Genomic DNA, 16,954 nt, shown 5'->3' with positions numbered 1-16,954 from the left:
ATCCGTATTAGCATGTATCCACACTTTGGTGCAGTTTTTTCCAATAAGTAAATCAATCTCATTACAATGTTATGTTATGGTGCCAGTTTAATAAAAAAATGTTCTCTTAATATAAATCACTTATTAGTGTGTAGTAAGAAACAAAAACTATTTTTCTGCCTATGCTTACTGCACATTAGTCTATTTTAGGGATTGATTTTCTTAAGGCAAATAGGCTGGAAAGTGCAGTTGCTCCAGAACTTAGCAAATGAGCAAAAAGCTCTGCTGACTTCCATCATACAATCATGTGCAGGCAAAAATACTGTTTTTTTTCCTTGCACATGATTGGGCAGGGGCGGACTGACCATTGGGCCACTCGGGCACTGCCCGAGGGCCCCATGCCACTAGGGGGCCCCATCAGGGTTGCCAGCCTCAGTAAAACCAGGGACGGTATGTAAAAAATGTGTGTTTTCTTTTTTACATCTGTCTCTGAAATGTCCCTTACCGACATCCTTTTGGTCTAAAAATCCCGAGATTATAGCTGCCCCACCTCTCCAGTACCTTTTCAGCCAATAGAAACATGTCCGTGTATACTGTGTGATTGTATACTGTGTGTGTGTGTGTGTTTGTGTATACTGTATGGCCCCATAAACTCTAATTGCCTGGGGGCCCCATAATTTCCTATTGCCCGGGGGCCTCATGAGTTGTCAGCCCGCCCCTGTGATTGGGTATGCTTTTCAAAGTGAAGCTTTCCTCATTTACTAAGTCTTCAAACAACTACACTTGCAAAGTCCAACTGCACTTAGCAAAGTGTACAGTCTATTTGCCTTTAGTAAATCAACCTCTAAGCGTCAAGTGAGAGCCCCTATTCCGATATATCACAAGATGGTAATACATGAACAGTCTTCTCACCAAGATTTATGAGTGGTAGTAAATCTGCCGTACTTGTTCTAAATGCTATACTGCCAAAGTACTTGATGAAGGCAACAGCTGTCCTGTGCTGTTATACTGTATAAAGTATATATGCCATATAAAAATATAGGGACACAATCCCAAAAAATGTGGTTAAGCACCAGGAGTTTTGGTAATTTGTTAACCCCCTGGCGGTATTCCTGAGTCTGGCTAGGGGTGAAATTCAGTACCATTAGCTGTAACTCTGAGCCAGACTCGGGATCGCATCACAGGATCCAGGATGAGTATTCTTACCTTATCCCCTGGATCCAGCGATGTCTCCCGCTGCGCAAGCGGCTCGTCCTCCGCTCGATGTATCACAGAGCCGAGCTCCATTCCCTGTGAGCGTTGCGACGCACGGGGACGGAGAACGGCACCAAATTCAAAAAGTAAAACACACATTACATACAATATAATGTAATCTTACAGATTACATTGCTGTATGTAATTATTTTACCTCCCTTTTGTCCCTAGTGGTCTGTCCAGTGTCCTGCATGTAGTTTTATATTATAAAAACTGTTCTTTCTGCCTGGAAACTGGAGATCCATGTCCATAGCAACCAAAACTGTCCCTTTACATCAAAAGTGGTTTTAGACCAGCTAGAAAACAGTGATAATAAATTAGAATCACTCGCAGAATTGAGCGATAGCGATTTGTGGGGAGATCCGTCATCAAATACTGAAAAGTAATGACAGTGACAATTCTGCAACTGAGCAAATTTCAGTGTTTTTGATTTGATTACATTATTAAATCATTTTTATTATTATTATATTATTAGTTGGTATCATTCTTTATAGTTATTTATTATATTTTAATTTATGATTTTTTTTTTCAAATTTTATCATACCCGGGATGTCTACTAGACTCTGGTTTGGACAGATTTAAGTGAGTTATTCCTAAGAATTACAGGACTACAATATAAAACGCCAAATTTTCATGGAAAATAATTGTACCGCTTTCAGCACCAAAAATCAGAAATAACCATACCGCCAGGGAGGTTAATATTCCTGAAACATACTATTATTTCTCTCAAACGACAAATTATGCCTTATGCCTTGGAAAATATGAAAATATGGACTTTGAAAGGCTAATTTCTTAGAGGGAAGGCAAAGGTCACAAAATAATCAGATAGATTTTCCAATATATTGGAAAATCTCTATGTATCAAAATGAATGGTTGTAATGATTGTGAGTGGTTATTATCACCCAGTACAGGTAAATACCATATTGCCAGGTGTTGGAAGAGAAGTTCAAATTGGTTACATGTACATAGTGACCCTAATTTTTTACAGTAGGATGTAAGAAAAATGGTACACCATGGCTAAGAGGTCCAGATACACCTTTCTCCATAAAATTTGGGGGGTGCAATCAAAAAAGCATCCAACACATTTCAGGGGTCTAAAAAATGCCTCCTTCATTATTTGACAAATCCGCTGCTGAGAAAGCCTGTACTTGTAATCACACTGAAAAAATACCAATAAAGATCCATTTCAATTCTAGTTCAGTTACATTGTTATCAATTGTTTAGACAAAATGCATTGGATATAATTTGGATTGTCCCCCTAACTTTTACTGAAATCAAGTTAAACCTTGGCCTCTTAGCAGTGGCGTGGTTGCTTCCAATTTCTATTTTGTTCTTTTATACTACAAGCCAATAAGACCCTTGAAAACCTTTAGGGTATAGAAGCAAAATTAATTACGGTACATTAACAACAACATTAATAATTGAATATGTCAATACCAATAAGATAACCTTATGGATCCAGTGCTATTCTTCTACTTTCCTTTGTGACAGTAGAAGGCATGTTCACTATCAAAATGAAAACTTTGCAAAGAATATTCAATCATGTGCAAGAAACATAAAAAAAAAAAAATTAAAAAAAAGATTTTTGTTTTCACTTTGCAAAGAGAATTTTCACTTTGGAAAAATAAAAATTACTTAGGTTAGTGAAAGCAATGTTGTGTTGACTTAAATCATCCAATAGTACTACACTGTCATACTTGTGCTGCTTACTGTGCTTTCATACCGCAAAAAAAGCTACAACAATTGAGACTGCAGAATATCGGCATCCTATATCCTTTTAAATTATTAGGGAGATCCAAAAAAATATAAATGTAGATTTGACTAGTAACATAAGCTGATGATGACACAAATAATGTACTGTTTGATCACAGCCTAGAAGCCCTGGGTGAAGCAGTGCAAAGTATCATATTTTCTCGGGAAGCTCAGGTTTATTTTCTGCCACCCAATTCTAAAAACATGTCTCTTTCTATAAGAATCACATTGTGTCCTGATACTAAAAACATGAGCCTTGCAGAGCTGAGATTTTCACGATTCACAAATCTTTTTACAATCTGTTATCTTCTTATTTACTTTCCTTTTCCCAAAACAAAGCCAACTTGCATACAAGCATAAGCTGAATATCACGCTAGTCTGTTTGCATTTTCTAACCAGGCTTTGTTTTATGTGAATATAAAAGCTTCAGAATAATGATTAATAATTATCCAAGAAATCATTACATGTGCAGGAACCTTTGCCATGCTAGATGTTGCTGAACTACATTTCCCATAATTCTCATTATTTGAATACCACAATGGCACAGTGGTGTAGTGGTTAGCACTCTCACCTAGCAGTAAAAAAGGGTCGCTGGTTTGAATCCCAACCACGACACTACCTGCATGGAGTTTGCATGTTCTCCCTGTGCCTGCGTGGGTTTTCTCCGGGTACTCTGGTTTCCTCCCACACTCCAAAGACATGCAGGTAGGTTAATTGGCTTCTGTCCCAAATTGGCCCTAGTATATGAATGGGGACCTTGGATTGTGGCGCTCCTTGAGGGTAGGGAGCGATGTGCGTGTGTAATGTACAGGGATAGGGACAATTGTAGACACTCACTCAGGTTGAACTGGATGGACTGATGTCTTTATTCAACCTTACTAACTATGTAACAACCTCCCACTCCTGATATAAATATACTAATAGGATTTTTATGATAATTTTGCAATTCATAAAAAAAAAAAAAAAAAAATGGGAGAAATTGTATTTTGTATAAATTGTCCAACTAGCCAACTAGAGGCAGCTGTCTAGTTTTGATCACAATTTTTCCTCCAACACTGGATTAAAAAAATTATAAGCACACAATACACACAACACATATATAGTAAGTTGTTTTTCTGTAGGTATATAGAGCTATAGATTTTGTAAGCTTTATTTTAAGCATGGACGATAAAGTGTATAAAAAAACCAAATATATATATATATATATATATATATATATATATATATATATATATATATATATATATATATATATATTTGCCTAATTAGGGAGATTTCCATTTGCTTCCTGTCCTTTAGAGTACACAGGAAGTGAGAAGATATCTTTCCAGTGTGAGGGAAATTCCCACCTAGAAAGTAGTCACAGGAACAAGTGCCTTCATTGGATGATTTCTCTTCTATATTGTGTACTGTATATTTCACCTGTATTTTCCCTTTTTGCCTTTGTTGGAAACAGAGCAAAATGTGGCTTTGTTTATTTTCCTTTTATTTAAATCTATATTCTTTAAGGAAATGTTATTCTTTTAAAATAAAAAAAAACAAAAACTGGTGCAGGTAAAGTTTTCCTGAACACACATACCTGCAGAAGCCTACCAAACCCTAATGTTGTAGCCTAATATCGTTTTGGTTCTGAAACTTTCAGGTAGTGTCAGTTTGTTTACTAAGCTTTCACCCCAGACATTCCCACTGGTCCATTACTATGATGTGCAGCCTTATTGGACACAAGGAATGTGCAGGATGCAGGAAGGGTTGGACAGTCTTTGGCACAATCAGAGTCAGAGCGGCTCAGGACAGGAAGGTTTGGAAGTCTGCTGCCACTATGTGCAGGCATCTCTAGGAGTCTTCACTTAATGCCTGCAGCATTTTTTTGTTTTCTTCATTGACCTAATGCTAGGTTTAAGTGGAACTCCGAACAATTTGTTAAATACGTAGTTGAAATACATAGATGTTTACTGTTATTTATTCCAAAATTTGTATTTTACATCACATGCCTATGTCACCATGTACATCCTGTAGGAAAACTATACTACTTGTTCATCTTTATTGCAAACTAGAGACTGTAAAGAATTTATTATACTAATTCATTGTCCAATGAACAGGCCAGATGCATAAAGGCGCATAGAGTTGATACCAGAAACTCTATAGCTGAAAATAAGTGTGCAATCAGTCTGACAAGACTTCCATGACTTCATGGCTCAGTTGGGATTCCCCCATGCTAGGGAGAGCCTGGCTTTGGGGGTCAGGCCCTTGAAGTGGTATAAGGACTGAGCCTTTTTTTGTTCCATGTTGCCAGAATTTTGAGTTGCAATGGTGTGGAATGAAACTGAGCACACAGCACAGCCTCCAAGAAGAAAACCATCCCCTTACATTGGGAAGTGCCTAGAGCAGGGTCCAGTGCATGCCAGTAAAATTACATCTTCGCCCCACTTCTTCAATCTGGTGCAGTCCCCTAAGGCACAGCTGAGAAGTCAACAGATCCAGAAGCCGCAGAAGAGTCTCAATGGCTATGATGTGTCCAGGGGACTTTATAGAAAAATAATCAGAGAGGGAAAGAAATTCCAAAGGAAAGAGGTAATCTTCACTCAGTAAAGAGAAGAGGCCCATTACCTAAGGGCACTAGCAAAACACTGAGGCTAGCTGGCTGTTGTTGGGTCATCTAGAGTGATGTCCCTGCAGCCCTATCTTTTTTGATAGTGTCCACTCACCTAAAGGTAGCTGCATATAATGCATGGTAAAGACTAAAATCCTGTGTCCTATACTGTATAACTATAAAATCTGTAACCCAAAATCAGATTTTAACCCCTTCCAGCCGAGCGTATGCAGATGTGCGTACTTGGCTTCCGGGGGTTATACCGGGATGATGCCCACACCTGCAGGCATCATCCCGGTACCGTTTTTTACAGCGGGCGATTGGCTATCCAGCCATAACAACAGAAGCGGCTAAAAGCCGCTCGGCTGTTATGCCGGAGGAGTGGGAGGGTACTCCCCCCCTCCCGCCGCCTCCCGCCGCTGTTACCGGTGCTCCCGCTCAATCGGGAGCACCGATCACACATCCGATGCCTCTGGCTGCTGGGGAGAAACTGGAATGAAGCCGTAATCTCCTAATAGTAAACACGGAAGTTGTTCACATGAAGTCACTTCCCGTTTACTTGGCTGCCAATGGCGCCAGTTTAAAAAAAATATACAGTATTCAGAATCGCTGTTTTCCGCGATCTGAATACTTTGAAGTGTAAAGGAGAGATAGGGGGTCTTTTAGACCCCTGATCCCTCCATAAAGAGTACCTGTCCCCACCTATTACTGTCACAAGGGATGTTTACATTCCTTGTGACAGCAATAAAAGTGATCAAATTTATTTAAAAAAAAAAAAATTTATTCATTTTAAAATAAATAATAATAATAAAAACATTTTTTTAAAGCGCCCACCATCCCCGCGAGCTCGCAAAGCAAAGAAAACGCATACGGAAGTCGCGCCCGCATATGTAAACGGTGTTAAAATCACACATGTGAGGTATCGCCGCGATCATCAGAGCGAGAGCAATAATTCTAGCACTAGACCCCCTCTGTAACTCTAACCTGGTAACCATAAAAATGTTTTAAAGCATCGCCTATTGAGATTTTTAGGTACCGTACTTTGTCGTCATTCCACGAGTGCGTGCAATTATAAAGTGTGACATGTTTGGTATCTATTTGGTACATCTTTGGTATCTATTTACTACTACTACTACTATTTACTACTTTATCTATTTCGCCTTAACATCATATTTACTTTATGCAAAAAAATTGGGCTAATTTTCATTTTTTTAATTCATGAAAGTGTCCCTTTTCCCAAAAAGTTGCGTTTAAAACACCACTGCGCAAATACAGTGTGACAAAAAATATTGCAACAATCGCCGTTTTATTCTCTAGAGTCTCTGCTAATATATATATATATATATATATATATATATATATATAAAATGTTTGGGGGTTCCAAGTAATTTTCTAGCAAAAAATATGGATTTTAACTTGTAAACACAAAATGCTAAAAATAGGCTTAGTCATGAAAGGGTTAAGTATAGGCTTTCCTTATTTTGTGATAGTCTGAGTTCTGAGGCAATGCCTATAATGCCTAATATGGGCCTATACTCAAACATTAACCTAGCCACTTGTCAACTGAGGGTACATCTACCTCCTCGGGAAGTGGTGCTGACATATGGGTCATGGCTGCAGCCACGATGCAGAAATCACTTTATTCATCTGGCAAATATCTTTAAAGTAAAAGTGAATTGTATGGCTATATAGCCGGCTGATTACTTTTACGGGTGGCAGAAGGGAGCCAACCGCTGCCTTTAACCCGGGTCTAATGTCCCACTGGGTAGCCTGGTAGCGGTGTGACTGTTCACATCAGATACACTACACAGAGTGGAACTTTCATTGTTTCTCTCCCTCTGTCACACTAGAAACCAGAAATGAAAAGGATTTTGTCACTTCCAGTTGTGGTTTGTTTGTTATCAAGCCATTACCGGTTTGATCAGATGATTTTCAAATTTTCTAAAAGACCCCAGATCTCTTCATAAAGAGGGCCTGGCGTGGCCCCTGCTAACCAAGGGATCATCCTTTTTGATAGCAATAAAGTTCAATAAAAAATGAAAGGTACAGTATAAAAAAATACATTTATATAAAATAAATATTGAAATAAAACTTTTTTAAAATGCCCCCATGCTCATACAGAATGCGCACACAGGTTCTTTACGCATATGTAAACGGTAACTGCACATGTGAGGTATTATTGCAAATGTCACAGTGAGGGTAACATTTTTAGCGCCAGACCTCCTGTGTAACTCTAAACTACTAACCTTTGGAGGCTTCTAAAGCATTTCCTATGAAGATTTTTTTGGTACCATAATTTGTTGTGGTTCCTTGGGTGTTTGCAATTTTGAAACGTAACACGTTAGCTATCTATTTACTTGGTGTAACATCATCTTTTATATTGTAGCAAAAAATGGGTGTTATATTGTGTTTGTGTGCACTAAAATTCTTAAAGTGTATTTTTTTAATAAAAGTTTGCATTTTAAAAATGGCTGTACAAATATGATGTTGCATAAAAAAAATGCAACAACCACCATTTTATTCTCCAGGGCTTCTGCATAAAAAAAAATTATGTTTTCGGGTTCTAAGTAATTTTCTAGAAAAAAAATGCACATTTTTAAATGCATGTGAAAAATATCAGAATAGGTGAGATGATGGATAGCGGCAAAAAAAAAAAGTTATTTTTTCTTTCAAGTTCTTGTAAATAAACAATTACTCTATAATACAATTCTATAGATATAAATATTATTATGCAAGAAGATGTGTCATAGTTACCATTTTCAGAGCCCGTTCAATATCTATCCCTTGGCTCCAAGGCACTGCAGGGTTTGCCAGGCAGTCACCAGCACTCCCTCTTCTTGAGACATCCACTCGTTGCCTTCTTAAGTATCGAAATGCTTCTGCAATTACCAGGACTGCATCATGGGTCAGTGCAGATGTATACTAAACATAACAAAAAGCATACATGACACACAGTCTCAGACAGTGTATATATAATAATAATGAGAAGATGCTTGAATACTAACATTGCTTTTTGAATAAAAAGGTTACATTTATTTATGCTTCAATGAATTATTATGTTACAGGGGGTTTACAAAAACCATGAATGGGCATTTTGCAGTCCTGTCCCAACCATTTAGATATAAACAGAAAATATATTCTCCTGCGCTGGTGCAGAAAGCCTTAGTAAGGGTGGTAGTATTTCTTAAGGTTGTATATGTGAAGATATCGTGCAAGCCCCGCAGCCTATGCCAACTAGGGGAAGTCCGAAATATTATGTGAAAAAGGAAAAGAGGGACGCATGGCCCGTTGCATGAATAATTGAAACAAAGAGTATATTGTAAACACAAAGAATATATACAAGGAAATACTACGTATTCGTACATATACGTAAGAGCAATGTTAAACATTTAGTAGATTGATATATGTTGTTGTCCCCTCAAGGGATACTCAGATAGTTGGCTAACACATTTTGAGGGTTAGTCTCTTCATCAGAGCCTTATGCCCCGTACACACGAGCGGACTTTTCAACATCCAAAGTCCAACGGACTGATTCCGTCAGACTATTCGATCGTGTGTGGGCTGCAACGGACTTTTGATTCACCAAAGTCTGACGGACTTTAGAATATGGAACATGCTTCAAATTTTTCTGATGGAACTCCGCCGGACCCGGTCACTTCGAAAAATTTGCTCGTGTGTATGCTATTCCGACGGACTAAAACCGATGCTAGGGCAGCTATTGGCTACTGGCTATGAACTTCCTTATTCGAGTCCAGTCGTACGTCATCACGTTCGAATCCGTCGGAGTTTAGTGTGATTGTGTGTGGCCAAGTCCGCTCAGCCGAAAAGTCCGTCAGAACTCTGTCGGAACTCCGGCAGAACTCCGGCAGAACTCCTTCGGAAGTCTGTCGGACATAAGTCCTCTCGTGTGTACGGGGCTTTAGAGGGCCAAATCTAGTCTGTGTTTGCATGTATAAAAGTAGATATAGATAGAGGAAGCTGGATGGTTAGTGTACCACTACGTTGGTGGTATAGTGTTGCGGGAGAATTCTCTTTCACTGTAAGGGGTATCTTTCCACATCTCAGCACTCTCAGTACCGTAGGGATGGTGTGCAGATGTAGGGCCATCTATTGATTGCTGTTAGTCTTAAAACCCCGGTGGCTGGTTCCGGTATTGCAGCTTAAGGTCTATGGATGTATATCCATGTCCTTGTTAGGCTATGCTGAATGACTCCCCTGCTCTTAGGCTGTGTGCGTGTGCTGTCTCCTACTAGGCTACACGAAAACAAGAAGCGTTCCTTCTTAGGAAGGAAGACTTCCTATATCAAGGTCACACGCCCATACTGCGCAGTAGCTCACTCCCACTCCATCGGGAATCCAGAAGCACAACATGGCTGTAGCCTGGTAGGAGACAGCACACAGCCACAGTGCAGGGGAGTCGTTCAGCATAGCCTAACAAGGACATGGATACACATCCTTAGACCTTTGGCTTGCAATACCGGAACCAACCACCGGGGTTTTGAGACCAACGGCAATCAATAGACAGCATCTACACACCATCCCTATGGTACTGAGAGTGATGAGATGTGGAAAGATACCCCTTATAGCGAAAGAGAATTCGCCCGCGACACTATACCATCATGTAGTGGTACACTACCCATCCAGCTTTCTCTATTTATATCTACTTTTATACATGTAAACAGAGACTAGATTTGGCCCTCTAAGGCTCTGATGAAGAGGATAACCCTCGAAGCGCATTAGCCAACCATTTAGATGTTTTTACCATTAGCATAACATTTCTGTGGTTAAAGAGTGCAGCTGTTTAATACATCTGGCACGTTTTAATATTGAAGAATTTCAAGTGGGACCAAGCTGTGATGGGGAGGGAGGGGAGTTGTGGAAGTACTACTCAAAAATCAAAAATTATGGAAAATCTATCTCGGAGGTTGCCCTCAGACAGCTCTACACTTTCTGTTGTCGTCACTGCCATCTTCTCTGATTCTTCTTCCACATCTGGCATCTCCCTTCTTGGCATTTTTGGCTAATAATAATGCAAAGCTATTGCAAATTCATGGCACTTGGCTCAACTCTTCAGCATCTTATGAGAATGTACACAATGTGCAGGTAGTATGCATTTAAGAGACATGTTAGCAAGCAGATAAAGGAGTTTTTTTCTTTTTTTGCTGAGCACCCCTGCAAAGTTTCTTCTAACAAAAACTCCACCTTCTAACAACTTTTTTTTAATTTTCAATAATTTTCTTAATGCATCACCCTACTGCATATGCCAGCACCAAACACTTCATTTATATCACATAATATCCGTGATATCCTTGCTAAAAGCTAGTGTAGTAATAAGGCTGAATACATTATTTACCAGTGTCCAACCTGTGCTGCCTCTACATACATAGATTCTCAGGTATTTTTTTTTTTACAATATTTTACCAACCGTCCAGGCAAAAGTAAGTGAACTGATCAGCTCAGGAAACCTACTGGCAACTGTTTGATTACTTCATAGTTTTGATATAAATTGTTAACACCTTGCTTTGATCTATTGGGCTGTAATATTCAGGGCCGTCTTTAAGGCAGGGCAAAAGGGGCAGCTGCCCTGGGCCCTGTCATTGTGGTGGGGCCCAAAGCAGCTGCCTCATACTTGCCAACTATCCCAGTTTAAATTCCCTTGTCCCTTGAAGTTTTAGTCCTGTGCTGTGTCCCCATATCTCAGTGTGAAGTGCTGCCCAGCTCTGCCCTATTGTTGTGTACAGATGAATCACCTGCAGACCCTGTGTTTACATGTAAATACCGGCATTCATATGTAAATAGCAGCAGCATTACTAATAAATAGTTGCGGCCGGCGGCATTGATATGTAACCAAAGGCAGCATTCATATGTATGTTACGCTCCCCTGCAGTGAGGAGATGATGTACTGTAACCTCTAGCAACCAATCAGTGAGCAGTATTACTATACAGTTATTTCTAGCAACCAATTAACAAGCAGAAATCATTTGCTGTTACCTCTAGCAACTAATCAGTGAGCCGTAATGTGTGCTATAACCTCTAGCAACCAGTCATTAAGCAGTAATGATATTCTGTCACCACTGGCAACCAATCACAATTCCCGCCTGATCTGATACAGTAAACTGATTTTAAGTCTAGCTGCTATTGTATGTCTCAGAGCAGGTAGAAATTGCATGGGGGGGGGGGCCCAAGAAAATTTTTGCCCAGGGTCCAATTAATATTAAAGACGGCCCTGGTAATATTGAAAACTTATCGAAACTCACCAAATTTGTCAAATAATTATAATTAGTGCCCATCACAGATGAACTAAACTTGTAATTTCAAGAACATTTTTAAGCCCAGCGGATATGAAGAATAGAGGATAGCTTAATTTGTTTTGATTGCTTTTTAGTATATTTTGATAGGCAAGGGTACACATTTTATTTCTTTAATTAAACAATCAAGACTCCATAAAATGTAATTGAAAGATTTAAATATTCTTACAGTTAATACAGTATGCATATTCAACGCAGCATTACTGAAATTACTTAACTGTTAATACACATTCTTATTTAGTTAGAAAATATAGGATTAGAAATCATTTAACACACTACCTTTATAAACATGAACTGTGCAATTAAAATCTGCATTCAATATTTAAAAATTACACTTTTTATACTAGGTACAAAGGTAGGGATGGACATTACATTGTTTATATCAGTGATGTGCAATTCGCGGACCTCAAGTTGTTGCAGAACTACAAGTCCCATGAGGCATAGCAAGACTCTGACAGTCACAAGCATGACACCCAGAGGCAGAGGCATGATGGGACTTGTAGTTTTGCAACAGCTGGAGGTCCGCTAATTGCATATCCCTGGCATATATGATTATTTGTTAGGAAACAACCAAGATATTAAAATATACACTATATTAACAAAAGTTTTGGGGCACCTGCCTTTTTACACGCACATGAACTTTAATGGTATCCTGACCTTAGTCCATAGGGTTCAATATTGAGTTGGCCGACCCTTCGCAGCTATAACAGCTTCAACTCTTCTGGGAAGGCCGTCCAAAATGTTTAGGAGTGTGTCTGTGGGAATGTTTGACCATTCTTCCAAAAGTGCATTTGTGAGGTCAGGCACTGATGTGGACGAGAAGGCCTGGCTCGCAGTCTGCGCTCTAATTCATCCGAAAGGTGTTCTATCAAGTTGAGGTCAGGACTCTGTGCCAGCCAGTCAAGTTTCTCCACCCTAAACTCACTCATCCATGTCTTCATGGACTTTGCTTTGTGAAATGATCTAAATCATTTGGTGGAGGGGGGATTATGGTGTGGGGTTGTTTTTCAGGGTTTGGGTTTGGCCCCTCAGTTCCAGTAAAGGGAACGCTTAAGACATCAGCACAACAAGACATTTTGGACAATTGCATGCTCTCTGTGGGAAGGGTTTTTGGGGATGACCCCTTTCTGTGCCAACATGACTGCACACCAGTGCACAAACAAGGTCCATAAAGACATAGATGTTTGGGGTGGAGAAACTTGACTGGCCTGCAGAGAGTCCTGACTTCAACCTGATAGAACACCTTTGGGATGATATAGAGTGGAGACTGCGAGCCAGGCCTTCTCTTCCACATCAGTGCTTGGCCTCACAAATGCGCTTCTGGAAGAATGGTCAAATATTCCCATAGACACACTCCTAAATCTTGTGGACAGCCTTCCCAGAAGAGTTGAAGCTGTTATAGCTGCAAAGGGTGGGTCAACTCAATATTGAACCTTACGGACTAAGATTGGGATGCCACTAAAGTTCATGTGGGTGTAACGGCAGGTGTCCCAATACTTTTGGTAATATAGTGTATATAATATAACAATTGCTATGGGCCCTTGCACCAGAGAGGGCTAAGTACTGCTTAATGCATAATTAGTGTTTCCAGCCAGCATTGGGAAATCTTTTGAGGATTAGTTGTTTTAAAGTTAAAAAAAACCCCGCTTAGTTTACCCCAATCTGGGCTCTCCACAATCCCCAACAGTCAGAATACACATTTGCATATTAATCGAAGCACACTTCCTGGAGTGTGCACTGTGTATGTTTCTCTCAACTTTACCTGTGAACCTAATGTATACTATTTGTAATAGTAGCGCTAAAAACAAATAGTGCAGTGATAATACCTAAAAAGTATTAGTGCATACAGTATTAAATACAAACTTTAAGAGTCCAAACAAGTGCAATAAATATATATGTAGGACGGAACCATGTGTAATATAATCCTACAGTACCAGTACTATAGGAAAGAATTGGTATGTGCAGACATCCAACAGTGAAGTGATGATCTCCCGATAGGCAATAAATCCAAAACTGGTGAATCCTTGAAGTGAAAGAAGAGATTGTGCACTTTTACCAGAACAGGACAAAGAATCAAACAGGCATGGATATCCAGATGGATAGTTCTCCCGAATGGAGATGAGGACCCCAGATCTCAAATGGCGTCTCTTCTTGGCTGGGAAGATTTCCACGGTATCCAACGAACTTAAAGGAGCTGCTTGACCAATAATAACACCAACTCTCATCCAGCCATGATGTATGGGAAAAAAGAGAGAGAATTCTCCAATGGTGCAGGTCAAAAACAGTTGGTTTTTTGAAACCGACAGGCATAAAAATGGTAATATCGCTCTCCACATTGCTTTTATTTTTATGTGATCACTATTTTACCATTTTTATTCATCTGGATATCCATGCCTGTTTGATTCGGTGTCCTTGCCATCCGGATCCACCTGTTCCGGTAAAAGTGCACAATCTCTTTTTTCACTTTAAGGATTCACCAGTTTTATTTCCTATTGGGAGATCATCACTTCACTGTTGGACTTCTACACATACCAATTTTTTTCTTATAGTACTGGTACTATAGGATTATATTACACATGGTTCTGTCCTACATACAAATTTATTGCACTTATTTGGACTCTTAAAGTTTGTATTTAAATACTGTATGCACTAATACTTTTTAGGTATTATCACTGCACTATTTGTTTTTAGCGCTACATTTTTTCACTACCTTATTTGAATATTTGTCACATTCCTGTGTAGCTGCTTTTATATTGTTTTTTATTAGAGTTGCACAGTTATATATTACTAGTCACATTTTACTATTTGTAATAACCCATGCTTGAAGGAGAAGTGTTTTTAAAGTTTTTGCCCTAACATATATTCAGTTACACAGCAAAGTCATCGCTCTCCACATTGCTTTTATTTTTATGTGATCACTATTTTACCATTTTTATCCATCTGGATATCCATGCCTGTTTGATTCAGTGTCCTTGACATCCGGATCCACCTGTTCCGGTAAAAGTGCGCAATCTCTTTTTTCACTTTAAGGTTTCACCAGTTTTCTTTCCTATTGGGAAATCATCACTTCACTGTTGGACTTCTACACATACCAATTTATTCTTATAGTACTGGTACTATAGGATTATATTTCACATGGTTCCGTCCTACATACATATTTATTGCACTTGTTTGGACTCTTAAAGTTTGTATTTAAATACTGTATGCATTAATACTTTTTAGGTATTATCACTGCACTATTTGTTTTTAGCGCTACATTTTTTCACTACCTTATTTGAATATTTGTCACATTCCTGTGTAGCTGCTTTTATATTGTTTTTTATTAGGGTTGCACAGTTATATATTACTAGTCACATTTTACTATTTGTAATAACCCATGCTTGAAGGGGAAGTGTTTTTAAAGTTTTCACCCTAACATATATTCAGTTACACAGCAAAGTCATCACCTACAATGATGGAGCAAGTGTGTCAGACTTTCCAGGATATACCCAGTCCCAAAGTAATTAGCCAGATTGGGTGAACTAAGTAGAGTGTGGTGATGAAATTAGGAATGGTTCTCTGTTTCACTATTGTAAGTGTTTGAAAAGCGTTAGGCATGCAGTCCCTCCCGTTCCCTGTATAAATATACAGATTAAGTAGAAAAGGCGAAACAGCTGTGGTGTAAATTTTTCCTTATGATAGTGGTAAAAGTTGCAGTTTGTGCCGCTCACTCACAAACAATACAATTAAGAAAAAGTGCAATTAAGACTTGTTAAGTGTCTGGAAAATGATATACGCATGCTTTGTTAATTATAATGCATAGGAGTTGGATATGTGACTAAGAAACGCCAGTCAGAAAGGCATACTATACCTTTAATGGTGAATTCCTTGCTTCGGGGAACTCTCGTTCATCCAGACGCACCCATCGCTGTACAAACTGCTGGACAAGTGGGTTCTCATTATTCACAATCTGAAATCCAGTGACATTAGCTCCACCGTGCATGACTCTCTCCAATGAAATGCCTGTAAACCCCTGTGTTTGTAGAAAATAAAATGATAAAAAGATCATTTCCTGACTGGATCAATTTTTGTAACAAAACCAGGATATGTAGGACATTTTAACATGCCTTTTATGAGGTAGGCCAGATGGGTGTTTAACCAATAAACCAGGTTGCTTGATTTCTTATGGACATTACTATTGGTTAGGAGGGGTCAAAAGCCATCTTCTTGTCCACACATAAAAAATCTGTTAATCATGGTCTGCCAAGGCTAGAACCATATAATGTTGCAATAAGGGCCGTGTCCAGCCTATCTTGACATTTGTTTTATAATACAGCATCTAACAGACCATTGTGTTATGTTACACTAAAGTGTAGTTTCTCTGTAATAATGAGAACCTTGCCATAATTTGAAAACATTTTTTATATTCCTGCAAAATGAATGAACTTGTGTTTTGTCATTGAATGAAATTATATTACAATTACACTGCATTTAATATAGTGAACATTTACTCTAACATGTTAGACTCATTTTCCAGGAGTTTGTATCATATTGTTCTAAAGTTTGTTATGTACTCAGTGCAATTGGGGCTGTTGTTCCATGTCCACCACTCCAATGGGAACTAACACTAGTTGGAGCAAAAATCCAATGTACAAAGGCTGGTGTACAGCTGCAGTAGTATAGAAACACAGATAGGGGTTGATTTACTAAAGACAAATAGACTGCACTTTGTAAAGTGCAGTTGTACTCTGCAAGAGCAATTGCTTTAGAGCTTAGTAAATGAGCAAAAGCTCTGCTGACTTCCATCATCCAATCCAACGTGCCAGCAAAAATGCAGTTTTTCTTTTTACATTTTCCTTCTATGCGATTGTGTATTCTTTACAAAATGAAGATTTACTTCATTCACTAAGCTCTGGAGCAACTGCACTTATACAGTGCAACTGCACTTTGGAAAGTGCACAGTCTATTTGCCTTTAGTAAAGCAACCCCACAGTCTCTACCACCTACCAACCCTAGGTCTAAGCTAATGACAGTATATCATGTGCATATTCCTTCAGTATCATTTTGCCAGGATTGAACAATTATTAGAGAG

The 16,954-nt window shown here is 38.9% G+C and overlaps 1 protein-coding gene across 4 annotated transcripts in view; it reads right to left on the bottom strand.

The window, feature by feature from the left end:
- Positions 1 to 16,954, bottom strand: part of GRIA3 (glutamate ionotropic receptor AMPA type subunit 3) — a 388,948-nt gene that overhangs the window by 60,440 nt on the left and 311,554 nt on the right. For all 4 annotated transcript variants that reach the window (XR_013272428.1, XR_013272422.1, XM_077478276.1 and 1 more), the window contains exons 6-7: positions 15,734 to 15,895; positions 8,330 to 8,497 (exon numbers count right to left, since the gene is read on the bottom strand). Coding sequence is in view for 2 of the 4 variants with exons in the window: in XM_077478276.1 (XP_077334402.1) it covers positions 8,330 to 8,497; positions 15,734 to 15,895 (330 nt within the window). In the remaining 2 variants the exon portion in view is untranslated. The remainder of the gene's footprint in view (positions 1 to 8,329; positions 8,498 to 15,733; positions 15,896 to 16,954) is intronic.

This window comes from Lithobates pipiens, unplaced genomic scaffold, assembly GCF_037356315.1.
Source record: "Lithobates pipiens isolate NorthernLeopardFrog02 unplaced genomic scaffold, aLitPip1_a1.2 Scaffold_1, whole genome shotgun sequence".
NCBI classification, from domain to species: Eukaryota; Metazoa; Chordata; class Amphibia; order Anura; family Ranidae; genus Lithobates; species Lithobates pipiens.
This window is presented reverse-complemented; position numbering and strand designations above follow the sequence as displayed.